Source organism: Thunnus thynnus, chromosome 9 (genome assembly GCF_963924715.1).
Source record: "Thunnus thynnus chromosome 9, fThuThy2.1, whole genome shotgun sequence".
In the NCBI taxonomy this organism is placed as follows: Eukaryota; Metazoa; Chordata; class Actinopteri; order Scombriformes; family Scombridae; genus Thunnus; species Thunnus thynnus.
Window position 1 is genome coordinate 16571528 of NC_089525.1, and position 25560 is coordinate 16597087.

At 39.7% G+C, this 25560-nt stretch overlaps 4 protein-coding genes across 4 annotated transcripts in view; all 4 read left to right on the forward strand.

Annotated features, from left to right (window-relative positions):
- Window positions 1-1836: 1836 nt before the first annotated feature.
- On the forward strand, window positions 1837-4274 carry LOC137188758 (protocadherin alpha-8-like). Its single transcript, XM_067598358.1, has one exon. It carries the CDS (start codon window positions 1850-1852, stop codon window positions 4226-4228), a length of 2379 nt encoding a protein of 792 aa, XP_067454459.1. The 5' UTR covers window positions 1837-1849; the 3' UTR covers window positions 4229-4274.
- Window positions 4275-5224: 950 nt separating this feature from the next.
- Window positions 5225-7901, forward strand: LOC137188921 (protocadherin alpha-8-like). Its single transcript, XM_067598506.1, has 2 exons — window positions 5225-7625; window positions 7896-7901. Exons 1-2 carry the CDS (start codon window positions 5268-5270, stop codon window positions 7899-7901), a joined length of 2364 nt encoding a protein of 787 aa, XP_067454607.1. The 5' UTR covers window positions 5225-5267.
- A 769-nt stretch (window positions 7902-8670) lies between these two features.
- Window positions 8671-25560, forward strand: part of LOC137189403 (protocadherin alpha-C2-like) — a 135177-nt gene continuing 118287 nt past the window's right edge. Inside the window, exon 1 of the mRNA XM_067599215.1 lies at window positions 8671-11028. Coding sequence (XP_067455316.1) covers window positions 8671-11028 — 2358 coding nt within the window. The remainder of the gene's footprint in view (window positions 11029-25560) is intronic.
- On the forward strand, window positions 11502-13939 carry LOC137189411 (protocadherin alpha-8-like). The gene has a single exon (XM_067599222.1). The coding sequence runs from the start codon at window positions 11502-11504 to the stop codon at window positions 13890-13892; it is 2391 nt and encodes a 796-aa protein (XP_067455323.1). The 3' UTR covers window positions 13893-13939.

Below are 25560 nucleotides of genomic sequence, written 5' to 3' on the forward strand. Positions count from 1 at the left end.
TTGATGCCATGTCCTTTAAGGACATATTTTCTTTAATTAAATAAAAGGTTAACTTGGACTGCTTTATATAAACAGCGAAACAGACTAAAATGATTACAATCTTTATTTTCATACTGTCTACCAACTTCTCATTTTTTATACTTATTGAATATTTAGAAACTAATATGAAACCAACTGTACATCTTCATTTTATGCTGCCTAATTAGATGAGAATACTCATTATTGAAACTAACAAGAACTGATTGATTTTACACGTGTTTGCTCTATCAGCACGCCTTTATTATACCTAAATCACACTAAGCCATAGGCAACACGAGATGAAAACCACAAAGCCGAAGTATGGGTAAGGTAACACAGCATGGAAAGATTTAAATAACCTGTTGTTCATCTTGTATTACTAACAAAGTTGAAATGGAATACTATCACCACATGAAGCTGGTCAGAAGTAAAGTTAGTGGTAATCGCTGTCCGTGGTGCTGAACATGTTTGCTCCCATTTCCCAGCATGTGTTCATGAGTTGTAACTGATTTATCAACTTAGTAGTGTTATCTCAGTGTTATAATTCATACAACTTAATAAAATGAAATAAACATATCCCCATATGGTACGAGGAACCTTCTCAACATTTTGAAAAGTTTTTTTTTTTTTTTTGACGAATGTTTTGTGTTAAGAGTAAACAGCCTCCTCTTCTATTTCAACCCAGTCGCCAGAAGAAAACGTTGGCATTGAACGTTTCTGCAAACCACAGAAACGTTGAATATATACGTTTCAACACGTGAATTACGTATCATATCAACATTTCAACAAACGTAGCATATTAACATTTCTACCTGTTGAATAATGGTTTTTTTTTGGCGTGACAACGCTGTGGTTAACGTCTGGTTAGGTTTAGGCACAAAGACCACTTGGTTAGGGTTAGGGAAAGATCATAGTTTGGGTTAAAATAAAAATAAAAAATGAAATAAAAACGGCCGATGTCTCAATGAAAAAAGCCAGAAAAACGGCTGCAAATGTCCTGACGTCTCGCTAAAAACACCCGCTTTTGTCGTTTGAAACGGGAAGCGGACATGGGTTTCGGTTTAGAGGTGGTCTCGAACCGTGTTCTCTGCTGATTTCCAACTAACTAACCAACCACCTGCCCCCCTCCTCCTAAGAAAGGTCAACTCATATAGATCACATGTGAACTACGTCACTTTAGAAATGTTGAGATGATACATATTTTGGAAATGTTGATATAATACGTTGTGTTGAAATGTTGACATTATACCTTTTGTTGAGACTTTGATATGATACGTACTGTTGAAATGTTAATATGCTACGTTTCGTAGAAATGTTGGTAATATACGTTTTGTTGAAATGTTAATATGCTACGTATTTCACGTGTTGAAACGTAGATATTCAACGTTTCTGTGGTTTGCAGAAACGTACAATGCCAACGTTTTATTCTGGCGACCAGGCTGTCTATTTTCATTCACCCCACTATTTTTCGGTTCTGTTACGAGATAAATAAAAGCAGAACAAACACGAAAATAATCTATAATTCAACCAATATGCTACTGGTTTTTGATTTTCTGCAGTGTGAATTTAGATCGCAAGGTGTCAGTGTTATAGAAAAAGGAAGCCTTTTACGAGCTTGTCGTCATTGTACTGTGGTTCCACCTCTTTATCGCGTCCTCAGTTGGGTTAAACACAGTCGTTTCTGAGCTTATACTGCTGCCTTTGGAAATACTCTATTTGCTCCCATGTCTGCAATGTAGGATGACTATTTTCATAAACGAAAGTGTTGGATACGATCACTGTAATGCAGTTTTGGTTTTGTGAATGATTATTGAAGATATCGGGTTTTACCATGGAACAAAGGAGATACGAGGGACGAAACGGAACAGGGTGTTTGACCGGCTGCGTCGTTGCTGTGCTCTTGTGGTGTGTGGCTTCGGCGCAATTGAGATATTCGATCTCTGAGGGGGTTCACGCAGGAACTGCGGTTGGAAATATAGCGAAAGACCTGGGATTAGAGAAAAGCACACTAAAGGACAGGAGATATCGGATTGTTTCTAGCGGTGCGGATCCGCTTTTCCATGTGAATCAAAACGATGGTATCTTGTATGTGAGCCGAGAGATCGACAGGGAAGAGGTGTGCGCGCAGAGCAGTACGTGTTTAATAAATCTGAAAACTGTACTGGAAAACCCACTGGAGGTCCACTATGTTGGAGTGGAAGTGCTGGATGTAAATGACCACTCTCCAAGTTTCCCAGAGAAAGAGAAAAGATTAGAAATTTCTGAGTCTGTATTGCCGGGAGCACGCTTTCAGCTGAAACCTTCACGGGATCGAGACAGTGGCCATTTCTCCGTGCAACAATATAAACTCAGCCAAAACGATCACTTTCGTTTGGAAGTTAGGGACAAAGGAGAAGATGGTAAAATACCGATATTAGTTTTACAAAAATCATTGGATAGGGAGGCAGCTGGAAGCCACTCGTTGGTGCTGACGGCACTAGATGGGGGGAAACCTCCGAAATCTGGAGATATGAATATTCTAGTAAATGTTTTGGATGTTAATGATAACACCCCGATTTTCTCGAAGGATATCTATTCTGTTATACTCAATGAAAATGCTCCGGTAGGCACAACAGTCATACAAGTGAATGCAACTGATTTAGATGACAGTCAGAACGGTGAGGTGGTTTACTCATTTGGTAACAGTGTGAGTAATAGTTTATTTACGCTTTTTGATATTAACCAATCAACAGGGGAGATAATTGTCAACGGTCTTATAGACTATGAGGAGAAGGACAAATACGAAATTGAAATTCAAGCGTCAGATAAAGGTTTTGCTCCGCTAACTACAGAAAAAAGCGTCATTATAAAGATAATTGACATGAATGACAACGCACCTGAGATTGAGGTTACCTCATTTTCCAGCTCCATCCCTGAAGATTCAAGACCTGGAACTACAGTTGCCCTTATCAGTGTAAATGATTTGGACTCTGGTCTTAATGGAAATGTTATTTGCTCCATAGCTGAGGATGTTCCTTTTGTTTTATCACCATCTTTACAAGATAAAATGTATTCTTTAGTAACCAAATTGCCTCTGGACAGAGAGGAAAGGGCTAAATATGAACTAACAATAATTGCCAAAGACTCTGGCCAGCCGTCATTATCATCTGAGAAGACAATAAGCGTTGTGGTATCAGATGTGAATGACAACAGCCCAGAGTTTTCACAGAGTCCCTATACTTTCTATGTCAGTGAAACTAATGAGCCAGGTACCTCTGTATTTGCGGTTAAAGCTTTTGATCGCGATGAGAACGACAATGCAGTAATTTCATATCGTATTTTAAGAGATGGAAGCGAAGAAAATAAATTGACTTCATTTCTAAACATAAATACTGAAAACGGAGATATTTTGGCGCTAAAAAGTTTCGACTTTGAAACATTGAAAACATTCCAGTTCCAAGTTGTCGCCACAGATTCTGGAAGTCCGTCACTAAGCAGCAACGTCACAGTGAACGTGTTCATTCTGGATCAGAACGACAACGCTCCAGTCATCCTGTATCCAGTCAGCTCTAACGGTTCTGCTGAAGGTGTGGAGGAGATTCCTCGCAATGTGAACGCAGGACACTTGGTGACTAAAGTCAGAGCCTATGACGCTGATATAGGATATAACGGCTGGTTACTCTTTTCACTGCAGCAAGTGACTGACCACAGTCTCTTTGGTTTGGACCGCTATACAGGACAGATCAGAACACTTCGCTCATTCACAGAGACAGACGAGGCTGAGCATAAACTGGTCATACTAGTCAAAGATAATGGGAACGTTTCACTCTCAGCAACAGCTACTGTCATTGTTAAACTTGTGGAGCCCAAAGAGGCTTTTGCAGCTTCTGATGTTAAAAGTTCAACTAAGGTTGACGAGGAAGACAATGTTACACTTTACCTGATGATAACTTTGGGCTCAGTTTCTGTACTTTTTCTCATCAGTATCATCGTGTTGATTGCAATGCAGTGCTCTAAACCCACAGACTATACTTCTAAATATCTACAAGATACAAATTATGATGGGACACTGTGTCACAGCATCCAGTACAGATCTGGAGACAAACGCTACATGTTAGTTGGACCAAGAATGAGTATAGGATCTACTATAGTCCCAGGCAGCCATGCCAATACTCTGGTGCTCCCTGACCGGAGGAGAGCATCTGAAGAGGTAAGGCAGTTTTTTTTGTGAAAACCCTGTCTTGTTTACGCTGGCAGTGTTATTAATTTATTTGTTCATTAATTAGTTAAGTCAACCATCCACTACATGAACTACATGTGTACTGTTTGCTTTGTGCTGATATAATTTTGTGAAGTAGGACACTTCGGTTTTCAGTTGCAATTTGGTCATACTATCCTTTTGAGCATAGTTGCTGTAACTATAATAACAGTTGTTAACATATGTTTACGCAAACTCATCCGTTTGTTATTTAGTCTCCTGCTTTTTCACTACCGTGAAAAACACATATCAGTATTACAACATAATGTACAGTGTTGATCATTCGGCACATTAACACAGACTACAATGTGATTTGAGCTGTCGGGCTTCTGTGATGTAATATAATCTGAAACTCATGGCTGGGCCCAATTATATCTGGCGTTATACGCTGTCCATGGTGCTGATATGCTCTGCTCTAACGTCCTGATACCGCTTCCTACATGGTGAGAAATGTCAAACCACTAATATTTATAATGCCATTATATCATACGTTTTTGTTTATAAATACCAAAATAACTGAATTCATAGTTATTACATGGAAGCATCAAACATTTTAGGGCGATTTTCTGCATCCAATCTTCATTCAGAGGAATGTAAATTTTTCGTTTGCTTGTCAATGGGATAAGGAAGGCGTGTCGTCACCTGTCACTCCACAACCTCTGCACTTAGGGTCAAAGTAAATAAACGCTACACTTTGGCATTCTGCTATATAAATTGCTGCAGAAACGTTTATTTACTTGCAGTGAGCAATGAGATCGCACGGTGTCAGTGTATTAGGAAAATAAAGGTTTCAACTTGTCGTCACTGCATTTTGGTTCCACCTCTTTATAGGACTCTCAGTTCGATACTGGTACACTCGCATTCCGGCTTGTTTGTTGCCTTTGGAAACCTTGTCCTGAATTTGAACATTTTTGAAGGAGCGTGGACATTCGCATACCCGGGTGTAATGTAACAGTTTCGTTCAGTACGATTATTAATCCTGTGAGGAATTAATAGCAGTCTGGTTTAAATCATGGAACAAAGAGGATGCGAGGCAAGAAGGGCGAGAAGACGGTGGATCGGATACGTGGTCGCTGTGCTTTTGTGGACTGTGACCTCGGCGCAAATACGATATTCCATCTCCGAGGAAATTAAGGAAGGAACTGTGGTTGGAAATATAGCGAATGATTTGGGATTAGATAAGAGCACGTTGAAAGAAAGGAAGTATAGGATTGTTTCTAGTGCTACGGAACCTCTTTTCCATGTTGATCAGAACGACGGCATCCTGTACGTAAGCAGAAAGATTGACAGAGAAGAGATATGCGAGCGGAGCAGTACGTGTTTAATAAATCTAAAAACCGTGATAGAAAACCCACTGGAGGTCCACTATGTAGGAGTGGAAGTCCTGGATATAAACGACCATTCTCCCAGTTTCCCAGAGAAAAAGAAAACGTTGGAGATTTCAGAGTCTGTTTTGCCTGGAGTACGTGTTCCGCTGAAAGCTTCACGAGATCCAGACAGTGGTCCTTTCTCTGTTCAGCAGTATAAACTCAGCCCCAATGACCACTTCCGTTTGGAAGTTAAGGATAAGGGAGAAGATGGTAAAATACCAATATTAATTGTGCAAAAATCTTTGGACAGGGAGGCAGCGGGAAGCCACTCGTTAGTGCTGACGGCTCTGGACGGAGGGAAACCTCCGAAATCGGGCGAAATGAATATTCTAGTTAATGTTTTAGATGTTAACGATAATGTGCCTGTTTTCACTAAAGATGTTTACTCTGTGATGCTTAATGAAAATGCTCCAGTAGGCACAACAGTCATACAAGTGAATGCAACTGATTTAGATGACGGCCCGAACGGAGATGTAGTTTATTCATTTAGCAATAGTGTGAGTCACAGATTACTAAACATTTTTGACATCAATCCATCTAAAGGTGAAATAATTGTGAAAGGTTTAATAGACTATGAGGAAAAAGACAGATATGAGATTGAAATTCAAGCTTCAGACAAAGGTCTCGCTCCTCTGGCGACAGAAAAAAGCGTCATTATAAAGATAGTTGACGTGAATGACAATGCACCTGAGATTGAGGTTACCTCATTTTCCAGCTCCATCCCTGAAGATTCCAGACCTGGAACTACAGTTGCCCTTATCAGTGTGAATGATTTGGATTCTAATCTCAATGGAAAAGTTATTTGCTCCATAAGTGAGGATGTTCCTTTTGCTTTATCACCAACTTTACAAGACAAAATGTATTCTTTAGTAACAAAGTCGCCTCTGGACAGAGAGACACAGTCTCACAATATCATAACAGTAGTTGCCAAAGACTCTGGCCAGCCGTCATTATCATCTGAAAAGACGATAAGCGTTGTGGTGTCAGATGTGAATGACAACAGTCCAGAGTTTTCACAAAGTCCTTATACTTTCTATATTACTGAAGCTAATGAGCCAGGAACATCTGTATTTTCGGTTAAAGCTTTTGATCGCGATGAGAACGACAATGCAGTAATTTCATATCGTATTTTAAGAGATGGACGCGAGGAAAATAAATTGACTTCATTTCTAAACATAAATACTGAAAATGGAGATATTTTGGCGCTAAAAAGTTTCGACTTTGAAACTCTGAAAACGTTCCAGTTCCAAGTTGTCGCCACAGATTCTGGAACTCCGTCACTAAGCAGCAACGTCACAGTGAACGTGTTCATTCTGGATCAGAACGACAACGCTCCAGTCATCCTGTATCCAGTCAGCTCTAACGGTTCTGCTGAAGGTGTGGAGGAGATTCCTCGCAATGTGAACGCAGGACACTTGGTGACTAAAGTCAGAGCCTATGACGCTGATATAGGATATAACGGCTGGTTACTCTTTTCACTGCAGCAAGTTACTGACCACAGTCTCTTTGGTTTGGACCGCTATACAGGACAGATCAGAACACTTCGCTCATTCACAGAAACAGACGAGGCTGAGCATAAACTGGTCATACTGGTCAAAGACAATGGGAACGTCTCACTCTCAGCAACAGCTACTGTGATTGTCAAACTTGTGGAGCCCAGAGAAGCTTTTGCAGCTTCTGATGTTAAAAGTGAAAGTAAGGTTGACAAGGAAGACAATGTGACATTTTATTTGATTATAACTTTGGGCTCAGTGTCTGTACTTTTTCTCATCAGTATTATCGTGTTGATTGCAATGCAGTGCTCCAAAACTACAGACTATACATCCAAATACCTACAAGAAACAAATTATGATGGGACACTGTGTCACAGCATCCAGTACAGATCTGGAGACAAACGGTACATGTTAGTTGGACCCAGGATGAGTATAGGATCTACTATAGTCCCGGGCAGCCATGCCAATACTCTGGTGCTTCCCGACAGGAGACGAGCATCTGGAGAGGTAAGAGCAATCAATACTCACAATATTTCAACTGCCGCATTTTTATTTATACTAAATTATGTGGTAATTTTATGGCAATCTGAATAGATTAATACAACTTGACGTCAAATTATATAAGATTAATTAATATATTAATACTCATGCACTTTTATATGGAGAAATAGTCTCTGCTCTTGCCCCTGAAAAAATTCAGCAGCTGTCAGTGAGTAAAATATTAACCACGTGTTGCTTGATCTCCCTCATATATAAATATGTTGTTGGTGTCCATAGTGGTGACATTTTGGAACTAGTCACTATTATTTGTCATAACAAGAACAATTTCTGATGATTAAAAAGCAGCATCTCTATCTTGTCTAGCTCACATCTTGTTCATTTGTTTATTTCACACACGTTACACTGTCTTCTTGCTGGATACTCGAGGATATACAGGGCATGACAATGCAGGTTTCTATAATGTTCGAGTATGAAGGAATTGTGTCACAATGGATGTATTATAATCTAAACCGACGTGTCTGAGTTCGCTGAGTGTCGCTGTCCGTGGTACTGAACTTTTTTTTTTTTTAAAACCGTAGCCTTTTCTCTTGAAGTGTGACAGAAACGAAGATGTCGTAGCAGTGTAGATTCTTGGACATAATGCCTTTTTGGAGAGGGAACTGACTGTGACTTAAGTCCATTGTTTCATAAAAATGACTTTAAACGCATATCTGTATTAATATTCTAACATATTGTCTGTCTCCTCTGCCTATAGTGTTTACGTGGTTGTCTAAACTTTTGATTTTACTATATTTTTTAGTCTAATAGTGCTGCAATAATGTTCTGGATCGCATGGTGTCGGTATAACGGCAAATATTGTCTAGCTTTTCGTCATCACCATTTGATCCAACCCTGTATTTTGGCATTATGTGCAAAGGGCTTCAACACGAAACTAGCTCTGTAACATTCCCTGCGCTGTCTTGGTGATGGAGCGAAGTTTGCAAAGGAATACGGCTGTATATTATTTCTTGACAATAAAATTATAGATCACGGATTTTTTTTTCTCTACATAATGGAACAAAGCGGACGTCAGTTGTGGATAGAGCGATGGAGATGCGTCGCCTACATGGTGGCTTTGGTAACGTTGTGGAGCGACGCCTCAGCTCAGATCAGATATTCCATCTCCGAAGAGGTGAAAGACGGAAGTGTTGTCGGAAACATTGCAAAAGACTTAGGAATTGATAAGGCTACGCTGAAAGACAGAGAATACCGTATTGTTGGCAGTTCGGCGGAACCCTTTTTTCATTTGAATAACGACGACGGTATCCTGTATGTGAGTAGGAAAGTGGACAGGGAAGAGATCTGTGAACGAAGCAACGCGTGTATCATCAACCTTAAAACCGTGCTAGAAAATCCTCTAGAAATCCATTATGTGACCATAGAAGTGATGGATGTAAACGACCATTCCCCCGTATTTCCAGAGAAAGAGAAACGACTGGAGATATTTGAATCGACATCACCGGGAGCGAGATTTCAGCTCCAACCTGCACGCGACCCAGATGGTGGCCAGTTTTCTGTTCAGCAGTATAAACTGAGCCACAATGATCACTTTCGATTGGAAGTTAAGGAGCGAGGCGAAGACCGTAAGATGCCCTTTCTGATTTTACAGAAGCAGCTAGACAGGGAGGCTATGAGAGAACACAAGCTTCTGCTTACAGCTGTTGATGGCGGGAGACCGGTGAGGTCTGGAATAACAGAAATACTGATCGAGGTGCTTGATGTTAATGACAATTCTCCAGTTTTTACGAAAGATGTATATTCTGCTGTTTTAAATGAAAATGCAGTCCCTGGCACGTTAGTTATTCAGGTTAATGCGACAGATTTGGATGAGGGTGCGAACAGCGAAATAGTTTACTCATTTGGTAAAGAAATGGATATACACGTGCAGAAACTATTTAACATTGACCCGAGGACTGGCGAAATTAAAGTGGCTGGCATAATTGATTTTGAAGAAAATGAAAGCTATGAAATTGATATACAAGCTTCAGATAAGGGCACTATTCCCCTTTCTACAGACAAAACTGTGATAATAAAGGTAATTGACCTTAACGATAATCCTCCAGAGATTGAAGTTACATCATTTTCCAAATCGGTTCCTGAGGATTCCAGGATTGGAACAACCGTCGCTTTGATAAGCGTCAATGATTTGGATTCAGGTGCCAATGGAAAGGTTTCTTGCTATATACGTGAGGACGTTCCTTTCGCTATATCTCCATCGTTGCAAGATAATATGTACGCCATAGTAACCAAATCACAACTGGACAGAGAAGAAAAGTCTTTTTATGAACTTACAATTGTTGCAAAGGACACCGGTGAGCCATCACTCTCATCTGAAAAGACAGTAAGTGTGGTTGTGTCAGATGTGAACGATAACAGACCACAGTTTTCACTGAGCCCATATACTTTCTATATTACTGAAAATAATGGCTTAACAGCCCCAGTATTTTCAGTTAGGGCAACTGATCTTGATGACAGTGATAATGCGCATATTTCATATCACATTCCGAGGGACAGTAGTGGAGACAGTACTGGTCTGTTTTTAAATATCAACTCTGAGAATGGAGATATTTTGGCGCTAAAAAGTTTCGACTTTGAAACTCTGAAAACATTCCAGTTCCAAGTTGTCGCCACGGATTCCGGAACTCCGTCACTAAGCAGCAACGTCACAGTAAACGTGTTCATTCTGGATCAGAACGACAACGCTCCAGTCATCCTGTATCCAGTCAGCTCTAACGGTTCTGCTGAAGGTGTGGAGGAGATTCCCCGCAATGTGAACGCAGGACACTTGGTGACTAAAGTCAGAGCCTATGACGCTGATATAGGATATAACGGCTGGTTACTCTTTTCACTGCAGCAAGTTACTGACCACAGTCTCTTTGGTTTGGACCGCTATACAGGACAGATCAGAACACTTCGCTCATTCACAGAGACAGACGAGGCTGAGCATAAACTGGTCATACTGGTGAAAGACAATGGGAACGTTTCACTCTCAGCAACAGCTACTGTGATTGTCAAACTTGTGGAGCCCAAAGAGGCTTTTGCAGCTTCTGATGTTAAAAGTGCAGCAAAAGATGATGAGGGGGGTGACGTGACTTTTTACCTGATGATAACTTTGGGCTCAGTTTCTGTACTTTTTCTAATCAGTATTGTTGTGTTGATTGCAATGCAGTGCTCCAAAACCACAGACTATACTTCTAAATATCTGCAAGACACAAATTATGATGGGACACTGTGTCACAGTATCCAGTACAGATCTGGAGACAAGCGGTACATGTTAGTTGGACCCAGGATGAGTATAGGATCTACTATAGTCCCGGGCAGCCATGCAAATACTCTGGTGCTCCCTGACAGGAGGAGAGCATCTGGAGAGGTAAGAAAATTGCTATAACCGATTTGGAAGTAATTATTTATTCATTATATTGGTTGTAATAATCCTATCAAGATCAAGTCTAATTCTGGTATATTGTCTTCCCATTCCATGAATTCTGAAACAGTATGACGTTCTTTTTTCATTTTATACTTCAGCAGATATTAGAAAGGTTTAAACACTGCGAACATCATATAAAAATAAGATGTTATTTAAAGTGTGTCTGCATTGTAAAAGTATGCTCGCATGGTGTCACTGCTTGTGAAAATGAACGACTCTCGGTTTAACATTCCTACGTCAGTAGTTTGATGCTATTTCGCGACAGAGTACACTTGTGCTTCAGGGCGATGGCTTCACATTTGTGACTCCTTCAGCAACATATTTTGTTTTTGTTCGAAATGTGTGTTCTTGTGTAGACTCACACTCACATTTTAATTTTTGACCGGTATATCCGTTTGGGTTTTTTTTAATCCAACATGGCACGACGGGGATGCAGAGCATGGTTGGAGCGCCTGGTCATTCTAATTGTTTATATGGATCTGACTTTTAATTTTACTTCTGCACAGCTACGGTACTCTATTCCCGAAGAACTTACGGAGGGTGCTGTTGTTGGGAATATCGCTAAAGATTTAGGGCTGGATCTGAGTGCTTTGGATGCTAGAGGATTTCGCATCGTTTCTGGGTCGACTGAACCCCTGTTTCAGCTGAATAATAACGGCATCTTACGTGTTAACCGAAAAATAGACAGAGAAGAGGTGTGCGAACGGATCAGTACTTGCATTATCAATATAAAGACTGTGGTGGAGAATCCGTTAGAGGTGCATTACGTCGCCATTGAGGTTTTGGATGTAAACGACCACTCTCCCACCTTCTCCGAAAACGAGACGTATTTAGAAATATCAGAGTCTGCCTTACCCGGGGCACGATTCCAGCTACAAGGTGCCCGTGATCCAGACAGCGATATGTACTCTATTCAAATGTATAAGCTGAGTCAAAATGATCATTTTCGTCTGGAGGTTAAAGATAGAGGAGAAGATGGGAAAATACCTCTCTTGTATTTGCATAAACCACTAGACAAAGAAACTGCAAGAAGTCATAGATTACAGCTGACAGCAGTTGATGGAGGAAAGCCTGCTAGGTCGGGAACAATAGATATTATCATTAATGTTTTAGATGTAAATGACAACATGCCAGTTTTTACCAAAGACTCATATGTTGCGGTGCTTAATGAAAATTCACCAATTGGCACAACTATCATGCAAGTGAATGCTACAGATTCAGATGACGGTTTAAATGGGGAGGTGGTTTATTCATTCGGCAACAATGTAAATAATAAATTACGTAAACTCTTTGAAGTTGATGCTAATACTGGAGAAATTATTGTTAAAGGACTGATAGATTTTGAAGCAAAAGACAAGTATGAAATCGATATTAAAGCTTCTGATAAAGGACCAGTCCCCCTAGCAACAGAAAAAAGTGTTATGATAACTATTGTGGACCTGAATGACAACGCACCTGAGATTGAGGTGACATCCTTTTCTAGTGCAATTCCTGAAGACTCCAAACCTGGAACAACAGTAGCGTTGATAAGCGTGAATGATAATGATTCAGGTGTAAATGGAAAGGTAATCTGTTATATAATTGAGGATGTACCTTTCACTTTAACACCGTCTTTACAAGACAATATGTACTCTATAGTCACCAAATCTCTGCTGGATAGAGAGCATCAGTCCAAGTATGATGTGACAATAGTTGCTAAAGATGCTGGTGAACCATCTTTGTCATCTCACAAGACAATAAGTGTGGTGGTATCAGATGTGAATGATAACAGTCCAGAATTTTCAATGAATCCGTATACTTTCTATGTCATTGAAAACAATGTTGCAGGAGCCTTTTTATTTTCAGTGAGTGCTTATGACTGTGATGAGGGTAATAATGCTCTCATATCATTTAACATAGTGAGAAATGGGGATGAACACAAAACATTTACATCATTTCTGAACATAAACTCTGAGAAAGGGGATATTATGGCGCTAAAAAGTTTCGACTTTGAAACACTGAAAACATTCCAGTTCCAAGTTGTCGCCACAGATTCTGGAAGTCCGTCACTAAGCAGCAACGTCACAGTGAACGTGTTCATTCTGGATCAGAACGACAATGCTCCAGTCATCCTGTATCCAGTCAGCTCTAACGGTTCTGCTGAAGGTGTGGAGGAGATTCCCCGCAATGTGAACGCAGGACACTTGGTGACTAAAGTCAGAGCCTATGACGCTGATATAGGATATAACGGCTGGTTACTCTTTTCACTACAGCAAGTTACTGACCACAGTCTCTTTGGTTTGGACCGCTATACAGGACAGATCAGAACACTTCGCTCCTTCACAGAAACAGACGAGGCTGAGCATAAACTGGTCATACTGGTCAAAGACAATGGGAACGTTTCACTCTCAGCAACAGCTACTGTGATTGTCAAACTTGTGGAGCCCAAAGAAGCTTTTGCAGCTTCTGATGTTAAAAGTGCAGCTAAGGTTGACGAGGAAGACAATGTGACATTTTACTTGATGATAACTTTGGGCTCAGTTTCTGTACTTTTTCTTATTAGTATCATTGTGCTGATTGCAATGCAGTGTTCAAAATCCACAGACTATACTTCTAAATATCTACAAGACACAAATTATGATGGGACACTGTGTCACAGCATCCAGTACAGATCAGGAGACAAACGCTACATGTTAGTTGGACCCAGGATGAGTATAGGATCTACTATAGTCCCTGGTAGCCATGCCAATACTCTAGTGCTCCCTGACAGGAGACACACTTCTGGAGAGGTAAGAAAAATCACTTTTTTCAAGGTAGCTCTGGTATGAGTGCTAGTAATAGATAAGATGCAGATCCTAATGATTCAAGTCTGCTGAAAGTACTGGATCAGAACACTCATTCGGGAAAGCTGGATAAAAAAGGAGTACAGGCATATAAAAATCATCACAGAGGGAAACGGGGAGATTTTTTTTGTTGTAATGAGACTGCTGAGTTAAGTTGTTGGTTGTATGGTTGGTTCTTACACAGCCCAGAGTGTTAATTACTTAACAAATTACAAATTGGACTTCAGTTTTATGCTGTGGTTGCTCTTTAATGCTGCAGTGTCCAGCAGTACTTACTGAAAATGAAATGAATTCCAGGAATCAACACACCCTTATGAAATATATTGATTTTGTGTTGGCTAAGATAAGATGTTGTGGATAGTTGTGAAACATTGTTATAAGGATATAGAGAGGTAAACAGAAATATCTATCCTTTCTTGTTGTACTGAAGACACAGTTTCTTTCTAAAAAAAAGACAACATATCCAAAGCGAACTCTTTTTTTTTTTATCTTCAAGACAATTAATGCCTGTAAGATGTCATATTTTGTCTCCTTGGTGTTTCATCACATTTTACTTATATCAGACCTTTGAGAACTTCATGTTCAGTGCACTAACCAACTTTAACTCTTAATAATTTAAGCTATAAGGTGTCTATTTCATTGTGAAAGAACTCAGCAACACTACGCTGACCAACTGGATTACTCTTCCAATCCTCTGATGACAAACCTGCACTGAAAAGTGTTTGTGAAATAAAGACGTTTCTTCCAGTTAGTCTGCTTTGTGTTGTTGAGTTGATCTTTCACATTTGTTCCATTGTTACCTGAGCACCAAGTTGGCTGGTGAAGTAGTGACAGCACACTCCTCTTACATGTGCCTATTTCAGGCCATGTGCTGTTGTGTCATAGTAGGTCATACACTGTCTCTGAAACATAATAAAGGCATCACTTTAGCAGACCGTGGTTTACTCTTGTGAAATAAGGAAAGGTTTATGTTCAGCATAAAATTAAAGGTTAGTTTATTTCTGTTCTGTTTCTGATCAAAAGTCTGATTTGCAAGAATTATTTGCAGGAGATTGTGTTTACAATTGGTGTCCACCCTGCATCGTTTGAGCTACTACCTACAGTCCTCCAAACATGTAAATAGTCTTTTGAAGAAGACATGTTAGCATATATCATATCATCTATTAGAATACGAAAAATGTGCTGGTGCATATTTTAAAGGCTTGTGCACATTTGTATGCATTTTTATACTATGTGCCCATCTATGTGGGTTGTTACGTGTGTGTGAAGAGTCTGACTGACTGAGTTATTTGAGGTCTGTGTTTGCTGATTTAGGTGATTCAGTGGGCCATGAATGGCTGGAGCTATGACAGAGAGTGGGGAAGAGAGAGCCTGCGGCTGGTGTGCAGTGACTCACAATGTACAACCAGTCAGGTGGGGTTAGGACACTGCCTCAGCTGGGATCTTCATTCATTACAGGACTGAAAAGCAGAATGCAATATTCTTTTTATTTTTTGCATTTGATTAGTCTAATGTGCTTTGGATTTGTTAAATATAATACAGTGATATAAAACACATACAGTATACAATAATACTCTATGCACATGTCTGAGCTCCTGTTTTCCCCCATTTTGACTGACTGAAAAATAGGTCATATTTTATCACATGTGTGAACGTCTGCATGCTAGGCTTCTGGGCTGATTCGCTGTTGAACACTTTGTGTTGCCCATAGCAACACACAGGGAGATCCACCTCTCTGAGTCTACTGGTTTCCACAGACTAGCACGCGCTCAACACTCTTAGCAACAGCAGAGGAAGCGGATGAGGGAGGGATAGAGAGAGCATTGTAGAAGAGGGGGGAGGGGAAGTGGCTATTGTATGCCTCATCTATAGAAATCTCACAATATTTAATGAAAATGGGTTTATTTAGAAAGAAACACATGGATTATGTCAAAATCTCCACTGTAAATCAGGCAGCAGATGGTGCAGATATAGAAGTAATAATGAAGGCAGGAAGAGTTGAGCTGATAATTAGATATTATATAGCATAGAGATAATCTATTCTCTCGAATAACTGGGTCGCCCTTCGATTTCCTACCTCGAAAATGACAGGCAGAAAAACATATATGGTAAACTGTGTCTAATTTTGCCATCACTCAAAGCTGATGGGATTGCATATTTTGACCCACTGAGCTGCATGTGTGTTAAAGCAGAAAGCCACAGTGGAGTATTAATAGAGGAAAGGAGAGGATCAATTCAGTCAGTGTTGTGACAGATTCAGAGTAAAGCATCACTTCTGCTTCATGAAGAAGAGGCTGAACTATGCAGTTCCCTCTGTCCAGTTGTATTCAGTGCTCTACTATACAGCAATAACTTCCTCTCTGCATATATGTGTGCATGTATGCATATTTTATGTGCATGTGTTTGTGTGTGAGGCATTATGTGTTTCGCAATACAGCAGCAGTACTAAGCTGCGCCTGGACAGCAGATGCCCCTACAAGATTCATGGATGTGATTAAAAATGAGTGCATCTCATTAAAACTAAAAAGTATGCAGTGGCATCAGTGGATCACATCTTTCCGGTTATACTTTGAGCTAGTCATGTATGAGAAAGAATTGTATCTTGCTGCACTTTTATTTATTTGCCATGGCATTTGTGCTTGCATAGTTGGGAGAGAAAAAACAGATGAGAGGGGGGAAGTGAATGAGTTGCAACTAGGGTCATGAGCTGCATTCACAATGAAAGCACATGGCATGAGCTTTAGTCCATTGATGAATCAACAACATTATGTGTGAGGATCATGCTGAATGGTTTTGCCTTGATGAAAGCATAAACAACACAATCAACATTTGTCTCTGCAATAATTAACATTGTTGTTAAACAGGAAAACTGAATGCTCCATGTCCAGTATACTATATTCCTCTCTTGGCAGGGGTGTGGCTGTTTGCTCCAGTGGCTTTGTCAGTCTGCTTGGCTGGCTCAGCAGATCTGTGCAATGGTGTTTGCATGCTTAGTATCTGCACTAGAAATCATTTAAAGTGCAATGACCCTTGTGTTTCATATGTCTGTGTATGTTGTCTTTGTTAAGTGGGTGAGAGCATTTTCCTCATTAAACTGCACTCAGTGTCATATGGAGAGAGGTTAAAAGGACAAGCTAAATGTCAAGGGGAGAGATAGAGATGCAGATGTTTCAGCAGGACTGTATATACTGTAATCCCAGCAGCTTTCGAGAAATGGCTTTATTCTATGTGGTTGCTCTTCTGCATTCACACATACTGACAACTTTCAGTAACTCAAACTCTTCTCGCCTTTGCTTTCTTATTTTTTCTGAAAACATCTCTTACTCCTTTATGTTTCAAAATTGGTTTTGCTGTATTATCTCTCTTTAATTTCACTGTCCATTTCTGGCTCCCCTTACAAACTCTTTCTTTGGCTTTTTTTTTTTTTGCTGTTTTTGTTAAATACTGCAATATGAATGTTACTCTGTAAAATGCCATTCCTTGCTGTACTTCCTGTTCTATTCTGCTTCTGTTCTGTTTCATGCAATCACCTGATTTTCCTTCCTCCACTTTTGCAGCTTCTCTTGCTGTCTCCTCACTTTCTCTCCTTCCTTACCCTCCATATTGATATCACTCACAGTTTTCCCTTCCCCATCTATCCCCTCCCCCACTCCACTCATGGCCTCCTTTTCCCGCTTTCATGCATGTGTCCTTCGTTTCCTCTTTCATATGCCACCCAAGCCTGTCTCCCTATCGTTTTCTGCCTTTCTTTCTGCAGTGTATCTCCTCTCCGGGTTCTGCCACATGCTCTTTAGCTCTCTGTTGCTTTGCCCCATGCCTGTGGGGTTGTGCCTGTGGATGCTGCACGTGCTGTTGTGTGTCAGTGGGGCACATTCTCTCTTATTGCTCCAGCTTTGTGGGAGGATGGCGCCACTCACATTGAGGTCAGCAGCAGTGACGCTAATCTTATTTACACACATAGTAGGGTGCAACGACAACAGCTACGATCTTAATGTTCACATAGACACACACACATGCAACAGCACTTCGCACATAATCCACCTTACTGAGCAGCACTATCACAGAAAAAAATAGGTTGAGCATACAGTACCAGTCAAATGTTTGGACACATTTTCTCATTCAAGTGAATGGGAAGATGAGTCAAAACTTTTAACTGGCACTGTAGGTTGAAACACACAGAAAACAAGAAAACAGAGCATAAGAAGAGACATTTCTATCAATCAAAGCCCTGTACCAAAAATCAGATGTCCTCCAGTATTTCTTTCATGATTTCAGAGTTTTTTTCTGAGAAACCTCTATTATGCCACTAGCTTGATAAGATTGTGTCAAACCACTTCGGTCTCTACACATTTCACTTTCCAATCCAGACGGACAAGACAGACCAAACTCTTCCTTTCAGCCACCGACAACAGCTCCAAAACATGCAAAATGAACCAAACAATAACAGCGACTAACCAGTGTTACAGAGTGTGCTCACTGTGTGTGTAGTTACACATGTAACACAGGTGTTTAATACTGGGAGTGAATATAGCTATTGTATCTCATTCTTTCTTGCTCAGTGTACACTACATTATAGTTTGGTTGTTCAGGCCATGATGTAAGTTTCACCTATTTAAATTTTATCTGTGTCCCTCTCCCTGCTGTTGTGCTTTGCAAACTTTAAGTCTCTATATACTCAGTTTCCCTGCCTGCTCTTTCTTTGTGTGAAACATTTTTATATTAATGTCTCTCCCCTGTAAGCCTTGGCTACCTTTGTCCCATCAGGTCATTAACTTAAAGTCAAGTACTGAAACCGGACTCAATGATAAGTGTTCCACCTGGCTGAAACTTTGACATTTCACGCCCTCAGCACTATGTCTATCAAGAGCGCAGGTGAACATAGAACAGGTCAAGCTTGCCACTGACAATACTAATTGGTTTAAGAAATAATCCTGGTAGTTTTGTTTAGCAAAACTTTTCTCCTGCACTGGCACAGCACACAAATAGTGCTGAGATAAGCTTGACAGTGCAACAACACTCACAGCATACAATGGCAACTACATCTGTGTTTCTAGAGCAATGTTTTTATTTCCCATTGTGTGCTTTGCTTGTATTTGTCATCTATCTGTCTAACATGTAACCATACTGAGTTAATTCAGAATGCTACATAACATTTTTTTTTCTGTGTCACTGAGCACTGATCTTTTTTTAATTCTTTATCAGCAGTCACTTACAGTTGACAAGGTTGACCGGAGATTGTTTTTCACTAATTAAATGGATGTGGCTCTGTGGATGGAGGGAGGGGACTGTTGCATTAACTCTCACTGTTGAATATTACATTGGCATTGTGTTGATCAGCAGTTACATAAATACTTGCTGTTTTAGGTTCTTTTGTAATTTGCCACATAAACTGTATGCTGTACAGATGCTGCTGGACAGTTTGTTATGTGGGTTGAGAGTAAATTAACTCTCCCTGTGTGTCTGTGTGCTAGTGAGTATGTTTGTTTGCATCAGTAGTTCTTCTTTGCAGACCATTCAGATGATTTGGTGCTGGTGAATCAGGAGGTTGTTACTGTGAATGTCAGCAAGTACAGGCACTGCTGCAGTGCAGCTTATAGTGTTTGGTCAATAAGCTGTTTGTATACAGCTGTGTAGTGTTGTACTTTCGACATGGAGTGGCAGAGAAGGGTTGGACAACAATGAAAAATGCCTCTTCTGTATATCAAGTTTGACTAACTGTAAACAGCTGTTTCCCTGTGTGATCGTATTTACATTTTGTGAGTTTAACTTTGGGTCCATGTTTAAAATCTTGGACTTGTGTGTGAATTGATATAAGTATTTTTCTATAATGTGTGAAACTGATAGATTTCAACAGAATGCCCCACTCTTGAGTATCTTGATCAGACTTCATAATGCTCGAACAGTACAGAGAAACATCTTTTGTGATGGTGATTATTTGACAATGACATTAAATTAACTATTAACAACACAACTTGCTGATATACTACATTTTTTTTACTGTTGCCTCTGGGTTAACAAGTGAAAGTCAGAGTCATCGGACCAAAATCTTATTGTAGGCTGCATTCACAATTGTGGGCCAAGACTCCCTGGCAGAGCTCCTTTTGCCCTTGTCATTTTTCCTGGAACATGACGAGACTGGTTCAGAGCCAAGTGTGGCTTGATGTGAATTGGCCCAGGCTAGTCACTGCTCTTCAGTATGGAGAGCTGTTTCATTCAAAACCCTACCCAAACCATGCACCACCTATCCAGTCGATGAAGTAACTAAGTATATTTACTCAAGTATTGTACTTAAGTACAATTTTGAGGTACTTGTACTTTACACGATTATTTCCATTTCTACTTTATACTTCCACTCCACCACGTTTCAGAGGGAAATACTGTACTTTCTACTCCACTGCATTTATTTAACAGCATTGGTTACTTTTTAGATGAAGATTTGACACAATGGATAATATAACAGGCTTTTAAATTACAACACATTGTTAAAGATGAAACCAGTGGTTTGCAACCTTTTTGGTTTTTGACCTCTTACAAAAAGCAGTGTGTAGTCAGGGTCACATTTCACATGTCTATGAGTTGTTAACAGCTCCACCAAATAGTGATTTTTCCCTCTAAACTTCTCACATGGTTTCATTTCAATAAAATGTTCAAATGATCCAATATTTCACCAAAAATCAAAGATTAGAGAAAAAGTCCAAAAACAGATTTGTGTATCAGAACTTTGTTCTTTCTTCTTTCATCTCCCATTAATCATCTCACGACCCCTCAGATTTATCTGGTGGCCCCTTGGAGGGGCCCGACCCCTAGGTTGGGAACCACTGGACTAAACTAGCTAACTGTATATAAAGTAGTTCAAACTAGCTCCACTTCCAGCAGCTACAACAGTAACATGCTGTTTACACACTGATGCTTCAGTATTAATAATCTAATGACATCATATATAATAATATATCAGTCAGATATACTGATATAACCACTACTTTTACTGCAATACTTTAACTACATCAAGCTCAAAATACTTATTTACTTTACTTAAGTGTGATTTTTCATGCAGGACTTTTACTGAAGTAATGGAGTATTTTTACATTGCTGTATTGGTACTTTTACTTTAGTAAAGGATCTGAGTACTTCTTCCACCACTGCTCTTCAGTATATGGGTCAAACCTGGTTCTTCCATCTTGATAACAAAACTTGGCATTTCTATTTGTGAGCTAGTCCAGCAAGCCTGATATCGTAACCTTTAGTATCTTGGCAGCATTTTAATAAGGAGTAGTAGTATTTTTTAAATATTTTTTCTTTGTAAATATGTGCATATCTCTTTCTTTCTCAGACCTACTGTATCTCTTGAACGCCTGATATTGTGTGAGTAGGTCTGACCCTTTCTCCTCTCTACCACTCGGTTATATAAGCCCTCAGTTTCATTATGTCTCTGTCCATTGACTCATGGCTGTGTGGATGAGTGCTATAGGTTGGACATTGCCACTCTCATTTCAGACTCACTCCACCGCAGTTGAATCAAGGCACAGAGGCCTTTCTCCAGGGTGTGAGCCTGCTCTATTTTCATGAGCATTAACAACATTGCACTAATGAAAAACATTCGCCACACTATATTCATGTGACATTTTAAATACTTGCTGGATAAAATATGCTTCGCTCAGGGTGCTACATTTTGCTGATGTGTTGACTTACTTTATTTCAGAATCAACTTATCTTTTAACAGTGCAATTAACTGAACAATAAGAAGACTCATGTAATACTGTTGAATAATAATGTGCCTCTATATCTGTATGATGTAATAACATGTGCTTTATTTCTCTGTAAAGTGCAGTTAGCCCTGTGCTATGTTTAATTTTTTTTTCTGAATCAACAGAGATCAGAGCAGATGTAGGTCTGCGCTGCTCTTGTCTGGCATCAGTGCTTATACAGCCACAACATCTGCTGCTGTACTTAGATCATCACTGCCTGCCTGGAGGATTGAACTGACTGAGGGGTCAGCACAAGACTTTATGCAAGACAGTCAGCCATAAAGTGGAAAACTGGTGAAGACACAGTTGGTTGAAAGTTAGAGTTCACCATGTTGCATGTCCTGATTTCTAGATTTAGGGGATGAGGTTGTGATTTCTGATTGAAATGATGTATGAATGGGTGAGGGAAATCCAGAGTCAGCTGTTTGGACAGTGGATGCAGCCTTGGTAAGAGGATTGCCTTCTTACAGCCGTATCCTTGCACTGCTCACTGTGGGGTAGATGGAATATACAGTCACAGTTGCCATATAGTTGTCTGATGAATGCCGTATGTTGGATTTATTTTTGGCCTATGCATGGATGGGATCAGATGTTGGCTGTTAGAGAGATCTAGTCTCTAGCTGCAGGGTTCCTCTTTCCCCCTGTGGCTATTTGTCCCTTACAAGTGCTCCTACTAAGCATCTTGGGTAATTGCTTAGCCTTGTTTTTAGCAAGTCTATTATTTCTCTGAATGTTTCCTGTTTGGATATTCACATCAATAAAGCTCTATAGTGAGAGTTTCAATGTGTTAATCACTTATTTAATGCAGCCACAAAACAGTATTGTAGATCTGTCTTTTTCTTTTAATGCTTTTTTTACATGAATAGCCAGGAATGCAAGAATGAGTATACTGAAAGACAGCTACAGTTTATTTTCTGTGATGTGTGTATATTTGCAGACTGACTGGACTATTTCTCACCACATCTGTTCAGTTGTGATATGACTAAAACAAACTGATCAGAAAACTGGTACAGAGACTACTAAAAGGGGCAAGTTTTTCACTTGACATCATTGTTACTACAAAACAGTTTTTTTCTATTAAAAAGGAAAATGTGGTCAGCAAGCACTCAGCTTAATGGCCTGTGTATTTAGAGAAGTATAATTAATTGATATCTAGTCTCCCCGGGATGCAAAGGGAGGGAGTCACTGTACTGATATCAGGTGTGTGTGAGATCATATCACATTGATATGGTTATGTAGATACTAAGAGAAAGCCTGTTTTTTTTAATAAAATGATGAAAGCTACAGCTGAATATCTGTTTTCTTCTTATTAAAATGAACCGAATGCTGCTTGACTTCTTCTGGTCATCTTTGTGAGTGTGAACCAGTAAGCTGTGTTGTACAGCGGATGAGTCATCTCATCCCACATGTAGCTTTTCATTTTGTGAAGTTGGTCTGCTGTGTTTATTTTTAGGTGAACCATCTGTCATAAAGAAAAAAAAGAAAAGAAACCAGGAACTTGTGCATTCAGGGTTAGTGCTAGTATTGTTATATCATGATATTAGGGAGATTTGGTTATATGATGCCCTGTAGCCACGCACACACTTGAGCTGTGTATGATTGTTTGTGTGTTTACATGTGTATCGATCGCTAAATGTTTGTCCATGTTTACCGCCATCTTATTAAGTGGGTGCAGTGTATGAATAAAACAATGAGACATGGGTGTGGAAGACGAGTGTTAATGCTGTAAGCCTGACTCATATCCCACCCTCTCCTCCCACCAACTGGCTCTCTCTCTCTCCCCCTTCCCCTGCCTTTGTTCTCGTTATCACTACCTCGTTTTTCTCCAGCCCCATGTGCTTTCCTGCTCGTCTTCACCTTTTACTGGATTCTTTTCCTCTGCAAGCTTGTTTCTTCAACCCTTCCATATCTCTTCAGTCTCATCCTCACACAAAGAATCTCCTCTGATTTTCTACATCCCTCTCCTCCTCCTCCCACGCATCTCCTTTGGCTGGTTCTCTCTTATGCCCCCTCCTGTCTCTTTGTGTGAGTACAAGCTGATAGAAAATGGCTGACACCTTTTTGGAGGCTGGTTTACTCTTTTTCTCATTCCCTCTCTTCTCTATTTCTAAATTTTAAGCACTCATGATTTGGCTACAACTAATGGACAAAGACTAACTGACCAACCCTTTTGTCCACTTGTCTTTATTCCATAATACTCCCTCCTGTCTTTCTGACCACAGTACTTCTACAATACTTCCTCTTTCTGTAGAAACTGGAGCTGTGAGTAGAGCTGAATATGCTAGAGCACCTTTTTATTTATCTCTGCCTTATGACTGCGGCAGAAGTAGGGAGATAGGAACCACTATAAACCTTAGTGTGGCTCCTCACAGCAGTCTCAGGCCTGGAGCCAAAGACAAAATAATCTGAAGCTGTTCTCTGTTACAGTGTGTCTTATGTTTGAACCCAGAGTCACTGTTTTGGCTATTTGTTGTTGAACTGACTTGACTTAAACAGATGTTCATGGCTATTTCATTGGCACTGTCAGACACATTGAGAAGACATGGTTTCATATTCATATTCGTATTTGTTAGACTTAAGATAAATTGTGTCAGGTGAGATTAGTTATTTTGGTTAATGTTAGGGTACACTTGAGATGAAAGATATTTATTTTAATACAAATAAGGACATTTTTGTAAGGTGATGTGTTTTAGTATGATGGGTTTGCAATATAACCTCTAACCATCATTGAGCAATTAGGAACAACTTCCACCTTACAGACTACTAATATACTACTAATACATGTTGCTTTATTGTCAACTAACACTTTATTGACAGTGCTAATCTCATCATGTCTGATTTAAAGATGAAGCTCTGTGCCTCCTGGAGTACAGCCTTGCACAGATAATGTTATTGCTTCAGTTTGTTTGTTTGTCTGTGTGTGTGTGTGGCCTGTGCAAGTAATGATTATGGTGATCATGATAACTATTGCTACTGTTGACAAGAATCAGTAGATTGTTGCGCTGCATAAAATGGTTCAATTAATAAATTATTAGTGTTTTATTGCTTTGGGGCTAAAATACAAACCAGCCATCTCTCTCTTAGAGCCATCATCATTTAAAGCCAAAGGGCATTTTTTTCAGAAGCAAAATAATCATTCTCAGATGCAGCTGAATTATTTTTTTATACTGTTTTTCTTTCTTCCAATTCTTAGCCTGCTCTTGTTACATTTTCTAAGAGTAATTTATGTTAAGTTGCTTTCTTCCAGACACTGCCTTTTATTAAATATTAGTTGTGGTCATATGAGTGCATGTCACACATTTAAAACCTGTGATCATCCATGCATAATCAAAGAGCTTTATGTATTACTGCAACATTATCTGAGTAATGGCAATTTAGTGATACATTTCACAGACATGTGGATCTTAATTGCAGTAGCATGCAAGTATGATGCAGTTTCAGGTGTAATTCAGGTGTAATTCATTGTTCAGTGCTTTTATTCTTTAAATGTCTGTACCTCTCATCTCATAAGACCTTGAGTTCAGGTCTCAGTGCATCACTGTTTTTGCTGTGATTAGTCTGACGGTTTAGATATCAGCTGGGTTTAACAGCAGAAAACAAGATCAGGTATCACATGATGCATCAAATCGATAAACTAAATCTTTCATGCACACCAAAACTAAGTTGTCCGCAGTAGATGGGCTGGATAATCCATGCATCACATTACAGATAATGAAGCAAGAGTCTGCTTAATGTGAGTAAGAGGTGTAAAACTGAGCAGAGACAACAAAGGCGTTAAAAAACATGATACCAAAATAACAAGGAGTTTGGTGTGCTTGTTTACAGACTACTGTAAATGGGGTTTTCGCGATAAGACTGGAGTTTAATTGTTCCCTAAGCCCTTGTTTACTGCCTAATGTTCGTCTTAA

Bases quoted from the DNA above. Each gene is read 5' to 3' on its own strand.
- LOC137189411 (XM_067599222.1), top strand. From the start codon at position 11,502: ATGGCACGACGGGGATGCAGAGCATGGTTGGAGCGCCTGGTCATTCTA.
- LOC137188921 (XM_067598506.1), top strand. From the start codon at position 5,268: ATGGAACAAAGAGGATGCGAGGCAAGAAGGGCGAGAAGACGGTGGATC.
- LOC137188758 (XM_067598358.1), top strand. From the start codon at position 1,850: ATGGAACAAAGGAGATACGAGGGACGAAACGGAACAGGGTGTTTGACC.